At 39.0% G+C, this 21,743-nt stretch overlaps 1 protein-coding gene across 2 annotated transcripts in view; it reads left to right on the top strand.

The window, feature by feature from the left end:
• The first annotated feature begins 6,147 nt into the window (after positions 1-6,147).
• LOC109088491 (TNF receptor-associated factor 2-like) overlaps positions 6,148-21,743 on the top strand; it is a 26,376-nt gene continuing 10,780 nt past the window's right edge. The window contains exons 1-5 of one of the 2 annotated variants that reach the window (XM_019102647.2): positions 6,148-6,262; positions 10,163-10,383; positions 12,871-12,949; positions 13,222-13,320; positions 21,530-21,691. In XM_019102647.2, the coding sequence (XP_018958192.1) occupies positions 10,163-10,383; positions 12,871-12,949; positions 13,222-13,320; positions 21,530-21,691 (561 nt within the window). In that variant the 5' untranslated portion in view covers positions 6,148-6,262. The remainder of the gene's footprint in view (positions 6,263-10,162; positions 10,384-12,870; positions 12,950-13,221; positions 13,321-21,529; positions 21,692-21,743) is intronic. The other variant, XM_042756907.1, reaches the window with a different exon arrangement.

Below are 21,743 nucleotides of genomic sequence, written 5' to 3'. Positions count from 1 at the left end.
TTGAACTTTTCTGGAACAATGTTGTAAATACAACTTAATCACTGATTTTTTAGTCATGTCCTCTTTTGGAAGGCCAAACAAAGTAGTTTCGCTTTCACAACAAAACACAGCGTCTCACACGGCAGGCTGAGTGAGCAGAGGCCGGCTTAAGAAGGGCTTGGCCGGCGGATTCGACGAAGGAGCAGCAACCACATGTGACGACCCCAGGCTGGACTCCGCTTCATCCACGGTGAAAGCTGATCTGGCGATCCACAGTATGAAGTTGATGTATGTCCTCAGCGACCAGCACGGATCAGCTCTAGGCATAACGAAGCAGATATCGTCCTCTTTTGGAAGGCCAACCAAAGTAGTTTCGCTTTCACAATGAAACACACAGCATCTCCACAACATGGCAGCCCGGCAACAGCAATGACTTTGCTGGTGATACACAGCCCTAATATTTATATATATTGTAACGGGGTGAAGAATCAAGGGGAATTCAATAAAGGCCCCGGAGGGTGAATTTATTGAAGGGATAAGTGCCAACGTGTCTGGGTGGAGTGAACTGGTGCTCGGTGCTCAGCCTCTGTCTGTACTCTGTGCTTCCAAGTGCTGGGTGTCCGTGCTGTGCTGACGCGCTGCGTTTGTAACCTTGGCCCGGGCCATCCACTGCAAGGGAGCATGGTCAGTGACAAGAGTGAGCTTTCTGCCAAGAAGATAATACCTAAGCTCCAGGACTGCCCACTTGACGGCCAGCGTATCGTTGCTCTTCTGGGGACAGCTTTCGGCTGATGTAGATCACTGGGTGTTCCTCACCATCCTGTACCTGGGAGAGGACGGCTTCCAACCCGGTGTTGGAGGCGTCCATCTGCAACAGGAAGGGGACGTTAAAGTCTGGGGCTCGGAGGACCGGCTCAGAGGTGAGTGCCGCCTTCACTCACTGGAATGCCTCATCTTCGGCGGGTCCCCAGGGGGTCTTCTCCGGCTGCCCCTTCCTGGTCAGGTCTGTCAGGGGAGCTGCTAAAAGAGGAGAACTTAGGGATGAAGCAGCGATAGTAACCCGCCAACCCCAAAAAGGCACGTACCTGGGTTTTGGAGGTGGGCCGCAGCGCCGAGAGAATCGCTACCACTTTCTTCTCTTGAGGTTTGATGAGGCCACGACCCACCTGGAAGCCCAAGTACTTAGCTTCAAAGAGGGCCAGATGACATAGCGTAGCTCCACTAGCACCCTCTGCAACCACTCCAAGTGATCCTCCCAGCTCTCCGAGTGCACGGCGACGTCATCCAAGTAGGCGGCCGCATAGGATTGGTGGGGCCTCAACAGGATATCCATCATCCGTTAGAAAGTGGCTTCGCCTCCTCTGTCAATGGCACTTGCCAGTACCCCTTAGTGAGGTCTAGGGTGGAGATGAACCGGGCTCTCCCCAGGCGATCTAGCAGTTCATCCACCCGCGGCATCAGATACCCGTCAAACTCAAAGACTTCGTTGAGGCGGCGAAAGTCATTGCAAAAGCGGAGGGTGCCATCAGGCTTTGGGACCATGACGATGGGGCTGGACCATGGGCTGCATGATGGTTCTATCACCCCTAACTTCAGCATCTCCTGTACCTCCTCCTCGATGGCGTATCGCAGAGCCTCCGGAACACGGTAGGGCCGCTGCCTGACGATCGTTCCTGGTGGTGTGCGGACGTCATGTTGGAGAATGTGGGTCCACCCAGGAAGGGGGGAGAACAAATCGGAGATTGGCCGACCAGGTGTTGCAACTCCTTTTTCTGGGCAGCCGATAGGGGGGGATTGACGTTAACCACCACGGGTGCAGTGGTGGCCAGAGCGGACAGTTGGGCCCTAGTCCTGGCCCATCGCTTTAGGAGGTTGACATGGTATAGCTGGTCCTCTCTTCTTCTTCCGGGCTGCCGGACTCGGTACGTGACGGGCCCAACTCATTCCAACACCGTATACAGCCCTTGCCAAGTAGCGAGAAACTTACAGGCGGCTGTCGGGACTAGGACCATCACATGATCCCCTAGCTGAAATTCCTGTGGTTGGGCTGCCCTGTTGTAGTGGTGCTGCTGGGCCTGCTGGACTTTCGTGAGGTGTTCCCGGACTAATGGCATGACCCTGTCAATCTGTTCCCTCATCTTCCGAATGTGTTCAATGGTTGACCGATGGGCTGCTGGCTGCTGTTTCCAGGCCTCTTTTGTGACATCTAGCAGGCCAGGGGGTTGCCGTCCAAACAAGAGCTCAAAGGGGGTGAAACCAGTAGAGGCCTGAGGGACTTCTCTGATGCCAAAGAGGACGTACGGCAGCATCTGGTCCCAGTCCCATTTGTCGTCTGTGGCCACACGATGGAGCATCTTCTTCAGCGTCTGGTTAAATCATTCAACCAGCCCATCGGTCTGTGGGTGGTAAACCATGGTCTTCAGCTGTTTTACCTTCAGGAGACGACAGAGGTCAGCCATTAGCTGGGACATGAACGGGGTGCCCTGGTCGGTCAATATCTCTGTGAGGATGCCGACTCGACTACAGAGGGGGAACAGCTCCTGGGCAATGGCTTTGGATGTGGCCTTGCGAAGGGGGACAGCTTCTGGGTAGTGAGTGGTGTAGTCCACTATCACGAGAATATGTTTGTGGCCCCGGGCGGACTTCGGCAGCGGCCTGACCAAATTCATCCCTATACGCTCGAAGGGCACCTCAATGATAGGCAGGGGGATCAGCGGGCTGGGGGGAGGTGTCCGTGGTGACGTCCGTTGGCAGGTTGGACAAGCTTGACAAAACTGCTTTACGTCAGCATCAAGGCCTGGCCAGTGGAAGCGTTTGCTGATCCGTTGTATGGAGTTTTGCGCCCCCAGGTGGCCGGCCATCAGATGGGAGTGTGCCAACTCCATCACGGTCTCGGTCTTCATCCGGGGCACAACTGGCAGTTTTTTTCCTCCCCCCTTCGCTGTGCGACACAGTAAAGCAGGCCATTCTGGACGACAAAGTGAGGAACTGTATAAGGCAGTGGGTTGTTTTCCTTCTACTCGATCACTCTTACTTGTGACCAGCAATGTTTTAACCGATCATCCCCGTGTTATTCCTTTGCAAACGCCGCCCCCTCCCGTCACCTGTTGGAACACATTAAAATAGAGGTTAGCATTTTGGGAGGGGGACTCACCATCTCTGCCGCTGTCTGAGGCTAGCAAGGAGGGGTGTCGCCAAAGCCCTCGGGTTGACTTCCATTTTCGGCGGTTCCCGGCGGGGCTGGCATGCTGAGTGATGGCGGCGAGCAGCTGGTCGAACCCCGGCCAGTCTCTCCTGAACAGCACGGGGACGGGGAGATCCTTCACAATCCCCACTTCGATGGGCCAGGTGCCTGGGGCGGCCAAGATGGTGACACAACGAGCGGGGACACTGTAGCTGCACGAGGCTGACTGCGCTGCCCGAATCCAGCAGGGCTTGGAAGGGTCATCCATTAACTTTTACCTCCATCCGCGGCACCCCCGCCGGAGGTTCGTTGTGCATGAAGGGGAAAAGGCGGCACTCGCTCCCCAGCCTCGTGGTGTTGGGGCGCCTCCGCCAACTCAATGGCCTCCACGAGATTGCTGATGGTGTGAGGGTTCCGCATACCTGCTGCCAGCCAAAGTGGACGGGGAAGAGCCCGAAGCAGGTGATCTATCATCACTCGCTCAGCTACCTGGGCAGTGATGGGACCCCCGGCGAGCAGCCAATGATGTGCTCGATGGGTGAGTTCGGTTGCTTGGGCACGGGCTGGCAACTGGGTCTTATATTCCCAGTCAAGAAACAACTGTGCCGCACAAATGGGTGAAAGCCCCACCCGGGCCAGGATCTCTTTCCGCAGCTCATCATAGGAATCGCTCAGAGCTGGTGACATTGAAAAAAATGCAAGTTGCGCCTCCCCCGTTAAGAGCGGTGCCAGCACGCGTGCCCACTCCTCCCAAGGCCAGTCTTCCCGAGTCGCGATGGCCTCGAACATCTGTAAATAGTTCTCTGTGTCATCATGTGCGGTCATCTTCGGCAGGAGCTGCGTGGCCTGAAAACGGGGATCTGGCAGTGGAACTCGTTGGGCAGTGGCAGTGCGAAGCGCGACGATCTCCCGCTCCGATTCTCCCTGGCGGTCTGCCATATGTTCCATAATCTGCTGTTGCTAAATTGTTAGTCATGGAATCCCAGATTTAGTGCTGCCAATCGCTAAATACCCTCACGCGTTGAGCAATGTAGCCAATCACAGACATATCTGTTGATTTCTTGAATGCAATGGCCAATCAAAAACGTTTTCTCAGAATTCACTTACCGCTGAAAGTGCCGCAGTTTTTAAGTGCAGTTTTGCACTCCTGAATCAGCTCATGACTAAGTGCAGACGCAATGTAAATAAGAGATTCATTGTGCAGTTTAGAGAGCTTAATTGATTATAACGGAAGTATGTGAGATCGCGATAAACAAAGATGAGTGCCGCTTTGCGCACTTTCTAGGGTATAATCCATTCAGAATTTGTATGAAATTTAGTTTTTCAGACACTTACACCCAACATTCCCTAACAAAACCTCCACATATATCAAGCACCGATTCACTCTCGAAATAGCAGTGATTGGCACTGAACATAAAATATATGTGAAAGAAGCACTTAATTCTGGAACCAGTCCTGGCCAAACCTCCACAGACAGCACACGTCCCGAGCGAGATATAATTCATGGGCCAAAACTTTGAAATATCAACTAGTGATTTAATTTCCAGTAATGGACAGTAGAAAGTTCAGCAATGAATGGTATGCGACTTGTGAATATAATCCCACAACTGATTGCTTATTTTTTCCTCACCGTGTCTTGCTATTGGTAACTACAATTAAAAAGTGACCCTGGAAAAAGATACGGAAAACTTGAATGAACATCAGAAAAGCAGCATGCACATTTATGGTTAAAAATGAAAAGCCATTAACTGACAAACGGGAAGCATCACCATTCAAGTCAGCAGCAAGAGTGAAAGCTCCACAGTTTACTAAACAGTGGCAACCTCTTTAAGTTATTCTTGACTGTGTTGTATTGACTGCTTTGATGCATTGCAATACGGTAGGACATTGTTTCGATGCTTACATTTTCTTTTTTTTCTTGACCCCCCCCCCCCCACTCAATAGTCAAATGTCACCCATGTATATATATATAACGTTCAATAATTAATGAATAATGTAATTAGATTTCACGTTGACAGCCCGTTTTATCTCTTATCTCTTATAACTTCTTATCTCAGTGTTATTTACATTTTAAAATGTTATTGTTCGTTTCTGAAAAAGAGACACAAATAGAGACGGTCCCTTTGTGAATTAAAGGGTTACTCCACCCCAAAATGAAAATTTTGTCATTAATCACTTACCCCCATGTCCTTCCAAATCCATAAAAGCTTTGTTCGTCTTCGGAACACAATTTAAAATATTTTGGATGAAAACGGGAGGCTTGAGACTGTTCCATAGACTGCCAAGTAAGTAACACTGTCAAGGTCCAGGAAAGTATGAAAAGCATCATCAGAATAGTCCATCTGCCATCAGTGATTCAACCGTAAAGTTATGAAGCAACGAGAATACTTTGTGTACACTAAGAAAACAAAATTAATGACTTTATTCAACAGTTCCTCTCCTCTGTGTCTCTCCAAATCAGCATAGCGCCATTTTGACAAATCTGAGCAGTACGCAGGCCGCGTACACTCTTCTGTATCAGCCGCGCCACAAGGATACTTTTTTACGTGTATTTACGCTTTAGTTTGAAAGAAAACAGCACATCAGCACAGTGCGGCTGACACAGAAGAGCGTACTGCTCAGATTTGCCAAAATTTGGAGAGACAGAGGAGAGGAATTGTTGAATAAACATAAATGTTATTTTTGTTTTCTTCATGTACAAAAAGTATTCTTGTCGCTTCATAATGTTACGGTTCAATTACTAGTGGGAGATGGACTATTCTGACAATGCTTTTCATACTTTCCTGGACCTTGACAGTGCTACTTACTTGCCAGTCTATGGGACAGTCTCAAGCCTCCTGGTTTTCATCCAAAATATCTTAAATTGTGTTCCAAAGACGAACGAAGCTTTTATGGGTTTGGAACGACATGGGGGTAAGTGATTAATGACAGAATTTTCATTTCTTCTTCTTCTTTTGTGTTTATTTACAAAATATTCATTTTAGGGTGGAGTATCCCTTTAAACTAAGAAACGCGGAAGTGTCGCGTTTTTAAGGTGGAACGTATAGCGTCAGTAAGAAGCTGGATTCAACCTCGTGTCACAGTATTTGGAAGTGTTTGGTAAGTAACGTTTGTATTCTTTTTTGGTTGCTTTGTGATTCACGTTGACCCTAGTGAGCCGAATTTGAACCACGCTGTTTGTAGTTGAGCAGTGTGTGCGGGTGCTGGAGTGAGTTGCCATTTCTCGCTGGGAGAGTCAGGAAACAACCTAACGTTAGATACATTGCTTTCAGCTGCTAGTTGTTTTTTGCAATCGATTTAAGATTGGTTTTGTGGTAGCTATAAAGACACTTTATAAAATCCTGTAGCGTAATCTGTTGGTTTTGATAATTAACAACGTTGAATATTTTAGTAGCTGTAACTAGGCAACATACACGCAGTCTACAGTTTAGGCCTGCCCTAGATAAAACTTTGGACAAACACGTAATTTTTGTGACTTGACTTAAATTGAATCATGTTGTTGGTCAGATGGTTGAAAAAGTCTGTCTCGTGTTGTGCTGATCATACTTCCTGCTTCAAATGCACAGTTTCAAATAATAATGTTTAATAAATAAAAATTAAGGTTTGAAGTTTTATTGACTTAAAGCAAATTGTAATTGGTAGAAATGTACTATCCATGTATGTATATGTATATTTATATGTATGTATATGTATATTTATATATATGTATATGTATATTTATATATATGTATATGTATATTTATATATATGTATATGTATATTTATATATATGTATATGTATATTTATATATATGTATATTTATTATATATATACTTATATGTATATTATATATATATGTATATGTATATTTATATATATGTCTATGGTATTTTATAATATATGTATATGTATATTTATATATATGTATATGTATATTTATATATATGTAATCTGTATATTTATATATGTATATGTATATTTCTATATATATATGTATATGTATATTTATATATATATGTATATGTATATTTATATATATATGTATATGTATATTTATATATATATGTATATGTATATTTATATATATGTATATGTATATTTATATATATGTATATTTATATATATGTCTATATATATATATGTATATTTATATATATGTATATGTATATGTATATGTATATGTATTTATATATATGTATATGTATATTTATCTATATATGTATATGTAGTATTTCTATTATATGTATATGTATATTTATATATATGTATATGTATAGTTATATATATGTATATGTATATTTATCTATATGTATATGTATATTTATATATATGTATATGTGTATATGTATATTATATATATGTATATGTATATATATATATATATATATATATATATATATATCTATATATATATATATATATATATATTATATTATATATATTATATATGTGTGTATATGTGTATATGTGTGTATATGTGTATATGTGTGTATATATATATGTGTATATGTGTGTATATATATGTATATGTTGTATATATATGTGTATATATATGTATATGTATGTATATATGTGTATATGTGTATATATATATGTATATGTGTGTATATATATATATATATATATATATATATATATATATATATATATATAGTGTGTATGGGTGTGTGTTATATATATATATATATAATATATATATATATTATATATATATATATATATGTGTGTGTGTGTGTGTAAAATATGAAATTTGTAATAATTTACAAATGCTTGTTTAGCTCAAATCTCTAGGACTTTTGTGAAGCACAGAATGTTCAAATTACTCTTTTACAGACAGTTGATTATTTTGATAATTGGGCTTAATGATTATTACAATGATTAATCGACTAATTGTTGATTATTTCACCAATTAATCAGTAGGCTTTGTTCTATTATTCAGCTTTTATAATTTGTTAAATTGAGTTACACATTTTAACTAATAAATACAACAAGGTAATCACTTCAGCTTTTAAAAATGTCAATTATGTTACTATTGTACAATTATAGGCCTTTTTATTTTTTACAATACAAATAAATGCATGTGGCACATAGAATGATATGACAGAGAGACATTCTTATTCACCATTTAGCTAATTAACTGAATGGAAAAAGTATTGACTGGCTGATGCATCATTTTACTTAACATCACCTTTTGTAAATTATATGGATATGGAGCAAAGGAAAGGTAAATAAAACATTTTTGTTTTTTGATACATTATTTTATTCACAACATTAACTTAAAACACCTTATAGTGTTATAATAACATACCTGATCTATTTATTTATGTATTTTTGCATTCACTAATAAAAAAATTTTATCATTAGCTTGCTCCACACTGGAAAGCTGTTTAATAACAGAAAATCAAGTTGTAATTGTAACCAACTGATTTGAAGCCTAGTCACATAACCTATGCTTTCTATAGTCATCACGTCAAACATAAAGAATAACAAAATAAATCAATAAATTGCATTACCTTTTCTTGGGTTTTCTCAGCAGTGTTCTGTGTTGGGAAAGTTACTTTGGAAATGTAATAGGTTACAGATTACAACAACAGACTACTCATTTTACTTTGAGATCGATCTGAAGTTCAGTGCAGATTTAAAATCATAAGAAATAGTTTAGTGATAGTGTTTTTGAAACCAAATCTTTGCATAACTACAGGAAACACTACATCTAACAATGGTTTGGAAAAAAATAGTTAATTAAAAAATAATAATAAATAAAAGCATATACATCAACTCAAATATATTTATCTAATAAGCATACATGTTATTCTGTGTACTAAACTCCTGAAACATTTGTGTCTTTTTGTATATGATATGATGATAGTTTTCTCAAAATAAGTAAAATGCTCATGAAGTGACTCAGAGCAGTTCTAGAGATTATGTTTATGTGTTCATGTACTCATATATTGTGGCTAAAACACAGCGAGCTTTAGTAGGCCTATCTGTACAAGGGGCGGACTGGGAAAAAATTTCAGGCCGGGAAATCTCACACTCATACACCAATAACAAATTCTGAAACATGGACAACCCTATTTTTTGTATGGACCTCACATAAAAAAGGTTCAAATCCTTAGGTTGGGGACATGCTAAATAATTAATAGTTCTCTCCTGAACTGCACCCTCACTTCCATTTTTCTTTTTTTAGTCTCTTTATTTTACCATATCTCTCACATGACTTTAATACTCAAGATTTAACAAAACTATACTTTCTAAATTGCCTACGTCAAAATTTAGTACATCGCTACAATATTTTTATAGAAAAATACTAATACTGAACATTAGTCATGTTTTTCACTTACAAAAATTAACCATGCTTTTATAAGCCGATAGTAAAAGTTCAGTAACCATGTTGTTGTTTTATTATAAATCTATAATAAAATATGATTATTTGACTACTAAATTACTACTGTAACATTAGATAATAATGATGTCTTTTAATGCAGTATTTACTGATGACTGATGAGCAGTGGGCTGCTGCTGCCTAACAAAGTAAACAAAGACAAAAATACAATACCATATTTACAGATGAAACTGACCTGCACTTGAAACCCTGAACAGTCATTTTGCTCTCTTTTAGTGTGACATACCAAGTCAAACAATACCTAATTTTTTCATGTCAGCCTTTGTGCTTGTTTGATTTTAATCTTATAATGTTCATATTCACTCAAGTCAATGTGAAATTTAAAGGGACCCAATTTACTATCTAAATAATCTTAATAATAATCTTTCTGGTCTTACTGTGCACACAATAATGGAGGCTTTATAATATTTTATAAAATATAAAATATTTTGGTCTTACTCCATTTCCAATTCCCAACCTACATTTGTTTATGTTATTGAATATCCTCTTTCACTCATAAATATCATATAATGAAAGTTAAAATATTTGTAAATGCAATTATATGTTGATTTTTAAACAAAGGTGTTAAAAACATGTTTGTCGTTATTCTGCTAAATTGTGCTAATTTTTACAGATGATCAGCACAGCTGGCACTGCGGGTAAATGGAAGGCAATGGCACGTCCATCTTTACCATCCTCATTGGACTCCACATTACCTGGGATATCAAGAGAAGTGCTGTCCGTGTCCATGGAGCCAAAATATCAATGTCAGCAGTGCAAAGAGATTCTTAGGAAACCTTTGCAAGCACAGTGTGGACATCGCTTCTGTGTGTTCTGTTTCAAACAACTCACCAGGTACCCAGACCCAGGGCAATCCTCTGCCTCTTGCTCTGCATTAATTGCCACCCTCTCCATGGACATTTCCAGTCCCTTTAATCCACCACTGCACTGTAGCTAGATGGAAAAAAATCACTCCTTTTGCTTGATGTTGAGCCACTCTTTTGCCTCTTAATCCAAAGGATTGTCTTTCAATCTGGATATACTTCACTTACCTCCGTAGATATATTCTAGGATATTTTCAGTCTTTGGTGAGCTTTACCTTGGTGTCAGTCATTTGGCTATATTTTTGTCAACTTTATAGTGATTGTATACTATACAACAATGAATCCGAATGAATATGAAGTAATCCATAGAAAGAAATATTTTGTCATGGTAATATTTAATCAAAATCTGAAAATTTGCTTCCACTGTGGAAAGGCGTTCGTTCTCTGATGAGATCAGTTTTACAGCTTGGGCAGAGTATCCTTAACCACTCCCCTCCAGCCATTAGTTTGCTGTGAGTGAGAGAAAGAGAGCTGGAGCAGTAAAATAAAACCCAGCCCTCTATTCAATATTCTGTTTCAGTTAGACAAATACCTCTCTTTTGTGCATTCATTGTTGGTCTTCTTTGATGAATAGCATTTCTAATTTATTTAGTTTTTGGAAATTCATTGTTCAGTTCCAGTCCACTTGCCAGTTAATTCAGATTTAAAACAAAAAAACTCAGGCATGTTTGTTCAAAAACCTCATCCTATTTATTCTATGCTCTATCACCTATATGCCTATAATCTGCTATAGTCAGACTTTGAAGGCAGGAAAAAGCCATGAACACACAAACTTCACAGAAGTGGGATTCGTTCATGAATGAAACACTGAGAAAAATTAGGTTCTCTATGAATGGCCCATAAAGCGTCCATGTGAGGCTGAGACTAGCATTTTTTCTTCCCTTATGGTGAGCAAAATTGCTATGAAAATTCTCAGTACAGGCTTGTCTGTATATTAATATGACAAATATCAGTGATTTAAAGGGGTCATATGATGCTTTTTTAAAGATCATTATTTTGTGTATTTAATGTTACAGAATATGTTGACATGCTTTAATGTTCAAAAAACACATTATTTTTCAAAAACTGTACATTATTGTAGGTCCTCTATGCCCTGCAATTAACAAAAAAGACTCCTAAAACAAACTCCCTCCATAAGACAAAAAAAATCTGCTCTGATTGGCCAACTGACCCAGTGCATTGCGATTGGCCGAGCACCGCAAGCACTCGTCGGAAATGTAACGCCCCTTTCCTTAATCACAAGCTTCATCTTTCAAAATAAATGTAAAGACAGTTAATAATGTCCTTTAATTTTACCATCAGTTCAAGCCCGAAAGGGGAACAGAGTCATGTGACAGACACAGTGATCAAGCTCCTATGTGTTTGCAGTACACAAGTCACGGACGGTTAAGACCGCTGACTCAACTGTGTGACCCTGTCTCTCTCTCTCACACACACATCTACACGATGTGAAAATCTAGCCAGTATAGACCCTTTTGGTGCTGACGTCACAATTACATCAGAGCGCTAGCTGGAGGCAAAACAAAGGGAAAACTGGAGGTCAATACAAACCAGCACAGAGTCGGCTACATAAGGAGCTTAAAATGTCATCTTTGAGTGTCAGAAATGGAGTACAGGTTCCAATTTGAAATTATCGCATACCGGCTGCCAGTGCCAGACAAAAAACTGACGACAGCTGTGGTTAAACACAATAAAACGACAAGACTGGACAGAAACGATCATCAAAAATGCTTGCATCAGTTAAGGTTAAATAAACTATTGCTTTTTGTTGGTATGGATTATGGTTTGGGTCCAAGTCTAAAGATAACATAGTTATAGGCATCTAAAGATTTATATGTCTTTAGTTTCTATTTACTATACACGCTCTGATTTGATAGGCGTGTCGGGCCACTCCTGTCAGATCGTCCATCCATGAGTGTGTACGAGTCAGCCAATCTGGTTCCTTCCGTTTAAGTTAATATTTTCAAATAGCACTCGTGGTCCCGGACAATGAGTGACATTACATATTCAGATAATATCGAATTTTCTCCAGTCATTGTTAAAAAAACAAGCAAACAACTGAAAAAGGGTCTATAAGATGTAGTCTAAAATGAGAAGATAAAATTTAGTGTAATGTAGTTTAGTAATGTGGGTAAATCCTTCTTGAAATCTTCCCAACATTTCTTGCAATGACTTTATCCTTTCTCACGTTTCACTGATATATATTATTGCACACATGCTGCTTTCACTTTAATCTTTCCATTATTAAAGCACTACTTTCTTGTTGCAAATTAACCTAGAAAGGAGCTTTCTTTGAGTAGACTTGATAAATAGCCCTCAGGTAAGAGAAGGCTGTATGTTAATGCTTTCCCAAAATCATGGTGTTTATAGTTTGCTTATAGTTTGACCTTGTCTTTTTCACCTACTCTCCTTTGAAGGCTCCACTGTTAAAGTTTTAAAAATCTTTCCTCTTCATTAGCTCAGGGCCCATACCCTGTGAAGCCTGTCGTGCTGAGGGTATATTTGAAGAGGCAGTGTCAATGCTCAATATTGAAGTGGTAAGTGCCACAGTTTATTCTGTTTGCTTCTTGTTTATTATTGTGAAGCTGGTTCGAAACAATCTATATGAATTAAAGCCCTATATAAATAAAGGTGACTTGACTATACTTAATCTTGTAATTCTGTTATAGTTTTTTATTTCCTGGTAACTCCTATTCAGTATATACATTCCTGGCAAATGTACATGCACTGGTGTAATGTTTAGCAGTTACAGGAATGCAAAAGTTACTCATTAATGAAGAAAATTCCATGGACTTTGACTCCCCCATAGGCATTTGCTGATAATGCCGCACGAAGAGAAATTGATAGCTTACCTGCAAAATGTCCAAATGACGGATGTAGTTGGTCTGGAACACTGAAAGAGTATGAGGTAAGAACAGTGTTCAACTGGCTTGTCATATCCATCATAATTTTTACATTTCTAAATGCCAACTATTATGCAAACATATTTCTAACCCAGCAGTTAAAGGGATACTCCACCCCAAAATGAAATTTTGTCATTAATCACTTACCCCCATGTTGTTCCAAACTCGTTAAAGCTCCGTTCGTCTTCGGAACACAATTTAAGATATTTTGGATGAAAACCTGGAGGCGTGATACTGTCCCATAGACTGCCAAATACATAAGTGTCAAGGTCCATGAAAAGTATGAAAGTCATCTTCAAAATACTCCAACTGCCATCAGACATGCAATCTGGGTTATATGAAGCAACGAGAACACTTTTTGTAATTGAAGAAAACAAAAATAATGACTTTATTCAATAATTCCTTCGTCAACGGTCTCCTCTGTGTCACTCCAAATCACCGTATGCTGTGTATGCTCTTCTGTGTCATCCGCTCCACAAGGATGCATTGTTTCTACATGTATTTAGCTTCGATTTGAAATAAAACAGCACATCCTTGGTGTGGATGATACAGAAGAGCATACACAGCATACACATCCGTGGTGTGGATGATACAGAAGAGCATACACAGCATACGGTGATATGGAGAGACACAGAGGAGACCGCTGACAAAGGAATTATTGAATAAAGTCGTTATTTTTGTTTTCTTCACTTACAAAAAAGTGTTCCTGTCGCTTCATTTAACCCAGATTGCACGTCTGATGGCAGATGGAATATTCTGACAACGACTTTCATACCTTGGATGGACCTTGACACTATTATTTACTCAGCAGTCTATGACACCGTCTCAAGCCTCCAGGATTTCATCCAAAATATCTTAAATTGTGTTCCGAAGATGAAAGGAGTTTTTACGGATTTGGAACAACATGAGGTAAGTGATTAATGACAAAATTTTCGTTTTGGGGTGGAGTATCCCTTTAAGCAAAATGCTGATGAAATATACTGTCAGTTTAAAAAAATAACATCCGCCCACATAAGTGAGAATGAAAGTCAGAACTAAAGATGGGGGTTGGGCGGAAAGTCCCAAGGCTGCCTGGAAAGTACCAGCGTTACCATATACAGGGTGGAAAATAATGAGCTTTTGAAAATTGATAGCTTTTCATAGTGTAGTATTTGTCTTGTCTTTTAGGTGTTTTGTGGTAAATTGGTTTCAGTAGTTTAAAAAAAATGTATTTGAGTAGTTTAAGGCATTCAGACAGCTGGTGGTTATATAGTGTTATAATTGTGAGTTGTGTAAGATTATAGTAATGCTTAAAAGTTAGTTATTTATAAACTGTGAACCTAGATATTTTGATAGCTGACAAAAACTCCTGCCAAGTTTCTATTCTGACTTTCAGTCTTGTTTCTAAAAACCTTTTCAAGTTTAACTTTGTCTTGTTTTTTTTTGTTTTTTTAAACATCTGTTTAGATGGTTAAACGTTTCAGCATGAAAGAATTCTGAAGCATTAAACCTATCTCTGAGTCAGTGTTGATTCATCTGGTGTGAACACATGGTGACTCAAGAAATTCCCCTGAAGTCTCACCATGTTCTTAAAATATTAACCTCTGATCACTTGCTCCACTTACTTGATGCTGATCTTCTTTTTCTGAGTAACAGATATATCTGCCATGACATTTCTCACACCCTCCCTGTTTAAAGACCAGTTCACACTGCACTGAAAGATGCAGACAAACGGTAACAGACACGTTTGTCGGGTTTTGCCTGATTAGTGTGTTACTGTCCAGGTCCGATAAAGTATTCAGAGTGTTGTATGCGCACAATCAAGGTTTTGAATTATAGGGTACTCTTTGTTAGAAACACCTATCTTATACAGGATTTACACTGACAGGTTAACAGGCTATGATCACAACCTTATGGACAATATCAACACCAGTAGATATTCTCCATCAAACAGGATTTATACCACATGATTGCAGCAATGCTTTCCTGGATCAGCAGCAATCTTTGCAATAAGTGTAAATGGTAATTATGCTATCTATACTTTATATTGGCAGATACTATTTGCTCCTCAGTATTTTTGTACATTAACAGGATGCAATAATAACATAGGGCCTTATTCATGAAACTGTCAAACTCTCTGGAGTATTCACAAATGCTTCATAAACATCAGGTCTGATAGTTAAACGTGCATGCTAATAAATTCCAATCATTCGTAAATAGGGTGCGAGTGCACGCTCATTCACAATTAGCATAATCCCTGGCTGCCTATGAGTTACAGCAACATGCAAAAAAGACAAAAAGGGCATATGCCTAACATTAAATATTAAATTTAAGGGTTAGTTCACCCTAAAATGAAAAACAAAGGCCTCCTGTAGTGAATCGATGCGTTTTTGGAAGAAAAATATCCATATTCAAAAAGTAATAATCATTTTGATGTAGCTTGTGCCAACAGTTGTACACGGAAGCGTGTACTCTGGGCGGATGATGTATGAGGTCAGCGCTGCGCATGTGCCGGTGAGTCTCATGAAAACCAACGTTTGTTTACAGGAGCAAAGGAAGCAAAGTTTCCTTACTTTAGCAATGGAAAACAAGTGTCCTCTTGGCTTATATCGAAATCCTCAGACATTCTTCTTTCCAAATCCTTGTTTTGTACTTCTAATTAGTGACCGTTGATTTGTTTTGATCTCTTCCCTGCACTTACACGTTCCACACTTCTGAGTGGCGCATGCGCAAAGCCGACCTTCATACGTCATCCGCCCGGAACTACTTCTGTGTACAACAGTGAGCACAAGCTACATTAAAGTGATTATTACGTTTTGAATATGGATATTTTTCTTATAAAAATGCATCGATTCACTACAGGAGGCCTTTGTTCACCCCCCAGAGCCATGTGAGACATTTTCCTTTTTTTCTGTTCTTTTTTTTTTTTAATGGATGGGTGATTTTTATTTAACTTCTTTTGGACTGACGCATACAACACCCGCTGAGTGGCATTAAACAGCTTGAAAGATCAATGACCATTTTTAATATAACTTCGACTGAGTTATTCATCTGAAAGAAGAAGTGAAAGTGAAAGTCGTAACATTTGCCAAGTATGGTAACCCATACTCTGAATTGGTGCTCTGCATTTAACCCATCCAAGTGCACAGACACAGCAGTGAGAAGTGAATAAACCGTGAACGTACACCCGGAGCAGTGGGCAGCTATATATCCAGCACCCGGGGAGCAAATGGGGGTTCAGTGCCTTGCTCAAGGGCACTTCAGCCATGGGTATTGAGGGTGGAAGAGAGCGCTGTTCATTCACTCCCTCCCACCTCCACTAAAGCATTTTTAGCTAGCTGAAAATGCCAGGCGCTCTTCTAAAAATGCCAGTTGGTGGTGTTTGAGAACACTTTTGGGGCATGCTGTTATTCCAGCGGAGACGATTTGGTTGCTATAATTTGGAATATCTACGGCAATAACATATTACTATTATCTAATTTTTAAGAATATTACTGAATATAAAAATATAAAATGTAACTACCGTTGAGCTAGGCGGTTGTGGTTTCAGCAACCAGGCACCTCAGCTCCACCCACGTCCCACCTCTTTGCTCTTTTAATTTTTGATTATCTGGGAGTGAAGTGTGGTGACAGCTGGTGACGCCCCCTTTGGGCTTCAAAAATGCTCTTCAGAATCCTACATGTTTTATAAAGTCTTTGGATTTACCCAAAGTTAAACAGTTATTAACGCTCAGCTACAATACAATAAAATATACAAACATTTTCATGAATTCGAAAGTTTGTCAGAACGGCTTTACGAATTATTTATACAAAAATTAGTTCTGCTCATGTTTCATGAATGAGGCCCATAGAGTATAAGTGATTATATACAGGTGCATCTCAATAAATTAGAATGTCGTGGAAAAGTTAATTTATTTCAGTAATTCAACTCAAATTGTGAAACTCCTGTATTAAATAAATTCAGTGCACACAGACTGATGTAGTTTAAGTCTTTGGTTCTTTTAATTGTGATGATTTTGGCTCACATTTAACAAAAACCCACCAATTCAACAAATTAGAATACTTCAAAAGTGGAAAGTATGTTCATTTACTGTACATGTACTCAATACTTGGTAGGGGCTCCTTTTGCTTTAATTACTGCCTCAATTCGGCGTGGCATGGAGGTGATCAGTTTGTGGCACTGCTGAGGTGGTATGGAATCACAGGTTTCTTTGACAGTGGCCTTCAGCTCATATGCATTTTTTGGTTTCTTGTTTCTCATTTTCCTCTTGACAATACACCATAGATTTTCTATGGAGTTCAGGTCTGGTGAGTTTGCTGGCCAGTCAAGCACACCAACACCATGGTCATTTAACCAACTTTTGGTGCTTTTAGAAGTGTGCGCAGGTGCCAAATCCTGCTGGAAAATGAAATCAGCATCTTCAAAAAAGCTGATCAGCAGAATGAAGTGCTCCAAAATTTCTTTGTAAACGGGTGCAGTGACTTTGGTTTTCAAAAAACACAATGGACCAACACCAGCAGATGACATTGCACCCCAAATAATCACAGACTGTGGAAACTTAACACTGGACTTCAAGCAACTTGGGCTATGAGCTTCTCCACCCTTCCTCCAGTTCCTTGGTTTCCAAATAAAATACAAAACTTGCTCTCATCTGAAAAGAGAACTTTGGACCACTTCTCCTTAGCCCAGGTAAGATGCCTCTGACGTTGTCTGTGGTTCAGGAGTGGCTTAACAAGAGGAATACGACAACTGTAGCCAAATTTCTTGACACATCTGTGTGTAGTGGCTCTTGATGCCTTGACCCCAGCCTCAGTCCATTCCTTGTGAAGTTCATTCAAATTCTTGAATCGATTTTGCTTGACAATCCTCATAAGCCTGCGGTTCTCTCGGTTGGTTGTGCATCTTTTTCTTCCACTCAACTTTCTGTTAACTTGCTTGGATACAGCACTCTGTGAACAGCCAGCTTCTTTGGCAATGAATGTTTGTGGCTTACCCTCCTTGTGAAGGGTGTCAATGAACTGTCAGTTCAGCAGTCTTCCTCATGATTGTGTAGCCTAGTGAACCAAACTGAGAGACCATTTTGAAGGCTCAGGAAACCTTTGCAGGTGTTTTAAGTTGATCAGCTGATTGGCATGTCACCATATTCTAATTTTTTATAAACTAAACTACTTCAGTCTGTGTGCATTTAATTTATTTAATACACAAATTCCACAATTTGAGTTGAATTACTGAAATGAAATTTTCCACAACATTCTAATTTATTGAGATGCACCTGTATAGCTCTGCAAAAGGTGGATTCGAACCCGGGTTGAACGCATCAAAAGCCATTTCTGAAAATCTTAAACTGTACTGCCTACACCACTAAAGAGGTTGAATTCTTTAATCTTGAGAAACCCCTGGGCCCGTGCCCATAAAGCCTTCTACACAGGAAATCATCGTACAGTGTGTTTGCTGCTATGACCCATGTCTACTGACTAGCCAATTAAGATGCGATATGAAATCAACACGACACGGTACTAATATAAAGCTGCTTACTTATCCCTCTTATCCCTTCCTCTTTTGCCACTTCCACTTTTTTTTTTAGCACACATAAAACTACAACTGCCAAAGTGTGATTCATTATGCTATATTTGTTTACCACTAGCGCATGCTGATGACATTTATTCTTCTATAGTAACATGCGTCATGGCCTACAAGTCAGTAGGTGCCATCATTGTACAGCTTGCATACTTAACATACAATGTACCCAAGTTTATCAGATCCATGTCACACAGTGTGATTTGCAATGATCTTAAAAGATTGCTAAAATCGTGCAGTGTGTAGAAGGCTTAATGACCATTGGATCACTTGAGGCGGTTTTTGTGAGAAAGGGTTAATCCGAATAATGGAAAATGGAAACACATATGGTCATTCTTAAAGTTGTCCAAATGAATTCTTAGCAATGCATATTACTAATCAAAAATTAAGTTTTGATATATTTATGGTAGTAAATTTACAAAATATCTTCATGGAACATGATCTTTACTGGATATCCTAATGATTTTTGGCATAATAGAATAATCGATAATTTTGAACCACATACATGTGACCCTGGACATGTGGTCCAGGGTCACATGTATGAAAATTATTATATTCAGTGGCTTCACCTTCTTTTCTTAGTGATGTTTAGTGCCTGTTCATCAGGAAGTAATGATTTTGTTCACTTTGACTCGTTGGATGGAACCTGTGCTTCTTAGCAAATGTTCTTTGCAATATTCCAGTTTTTCACATGAGTTTAATTTGCAACTTTGGATGGAAACCCAGCTAGTGTTTGGTGGGTTTTGGAATGTGATGTACTGTACTTGGTCATCTGTCAGTTCAGTGTTAATTGGCTTTAACTCTAGCATTATTTTTTAAAATGTTTGCATGACTAGACCAAACATTTGCACAAAGACACACCAGCAGAAGTTGTATGACCTTTGATTTAGACAACTGAGAATGACAACTAAAAATTTAAAGAGGTAGTGAACCATAAACTAATAAACTTTATATTGGTTATCTGTAATATTTGTGGCTTTTCTTCTTGTTACTTAAATGTTTATATAAAACAAAATACTATAAAATAAATTTTTTATATATATATATATATATATATGTATATGTGTGTATGTATAAAATATGCTATATAGCCATTCATTAACTCTTAAATTTTAAAAAGATTGACTAGTACTGTACATATAAATTTCTCCTAGTCAGTGAGTAAAGCAGGTCTGGAACTGCATAAATGTGGGTAAACAATATAATTCTATTTATTTATTTATTTATTTATTTTTTTTATGTATTGTCCCTTTAATTAGTATTGCAGTTTACCCCAGTTCACCCTACATCTCAGGGATTTCTGGAACTATGCAAATTAGAAATTCTTTTGCAGACACTCTTGTGACTGTTTTGTCCACAAGGTCATGTGGAAATTCCCAATACTAATCTGACTTCACCACTGTCAGTTTGAATAACCTCCAGTTATTCATAAAATATAATACAAAACTAGAGTACTAGTACGGTACTACAGTACCTTCGGGGTAATTCCTGTCCCGAATATAATACAATATAATACTACAATATCTTGAGGTAATTCCCTTCTCGAATACTTCTAAATACAATTCCAGTACTTCGAGGTAATTCCCCTCCTAAAGTTTGGTGACGGCATCCCTTCAAGAAGCTTCTATCACTACCTCGAACCACACATGAGCACCAGGTCTTTAGCATCTATACACTCTTACCGCCCATCTCTGGTGTACACTGGTCTGACACAGGATCATTAATACATATAATAAACCTTACAGTTGAGTAAAAATCAATATCACTCAAGTTTTCTTCACTGATTTGTTCTGATGATTGTTTGGTAATGTTCTAAGCTAGTTGTATGACTGTAGGTTATGCTGTTAAGCACTTTTTTTTTTTTTTCTCAAGAGCTCTGATTTTTTTTAATCACATGACACATTTAAAAGGATCTGAGCATTCTTAGTCTGCACATTCTGTTTTTGTGACATTATAAATACCTCTGACTCCTTCTGAGGCGATTATACAAAACATTTCCATCACGGTCATTATGTACTTTCAGTCACCTTTATTTAATTAGCGCTTTATACAATACAAATTGTGTCGTCAGCAGCTTTAGAGTATTAAACAGGAAAATAGCGTGTCAATAATGCAAGAGGATGATAGAAGACACTAAATTTTCCGGTTAAAATCAGTTAATCATTGATTCAGTGATGTCATAGTCCAGCTCAGTTCAGTTCAAATAGTATCAGTGCAAACAAGACATTATTGCCTGAAATTAGGTGTCCCCAACAAAGCAAGCTAAAGGTGACAATGGCAAGGAACCAAAACTCAATTGGTGACAGAAATGGAAAAAAAAAAAAAACCTTGGGAGAAACTAGGCTCAGTCGGGGGGCCAGTTATCCTCTGGCCAGACCAAACCAGCATGGCGTGGTTTAATTCCAGTGGTTTAATTAGTTTCACCCAGTGATGTCTTATGACCGTTTAGTTACTTAAAATCAGGAAATACATATACATCTCATGGAAATAAAGGACATGAACAACAGCTATAAAAAGCTATTCACATTCTCAAAATAATTGTGAATGGGGCACAATTTAGGAATTGACTCATACACAACAGTACATTAACTGTGGTATTTTTCCATTCAACATAGCATTTGAGCTAAACATTTACAGATACTTCTTTTCTTCACTAGGGTCAACATGAAGGTTGTTGTGACTTTGAACATGTAAAATGTGAAGCATGTCAAGCACTCATCTTGGTCGGTGAGAAAGACCGCCACAATGAGCGGGAATGTGAGGCCAGAACCCTGAACTGCAAATACTGCAAGGTCACATTCAACTTTAAAGAAATTAAGGTAATCCACATCCTAGAAGTGGTCTTTACATTTTTTTTTTTTTCGTACTTGT

Source organism: Cyprinus carpio, chromosome A5, assembly GCF_018340385.1.
Source record: "Cyprinus carpio isolate SPL01 chromosome A5, ASM1834038v1, whole genome shotgun sequence".
Classification (NCBI taxonomy): domain Eukaryota; kingdom Metazoa; phylum Chordata; class Actinopteri; order Cypriniformes; family Cyprinidae; genus Cyprinus; species Cyprinus carpio.
Note: the sequence above shows the minus strand (reverse complement) of the source record. Positions and strands in the feature narration are given on the sequence as shown.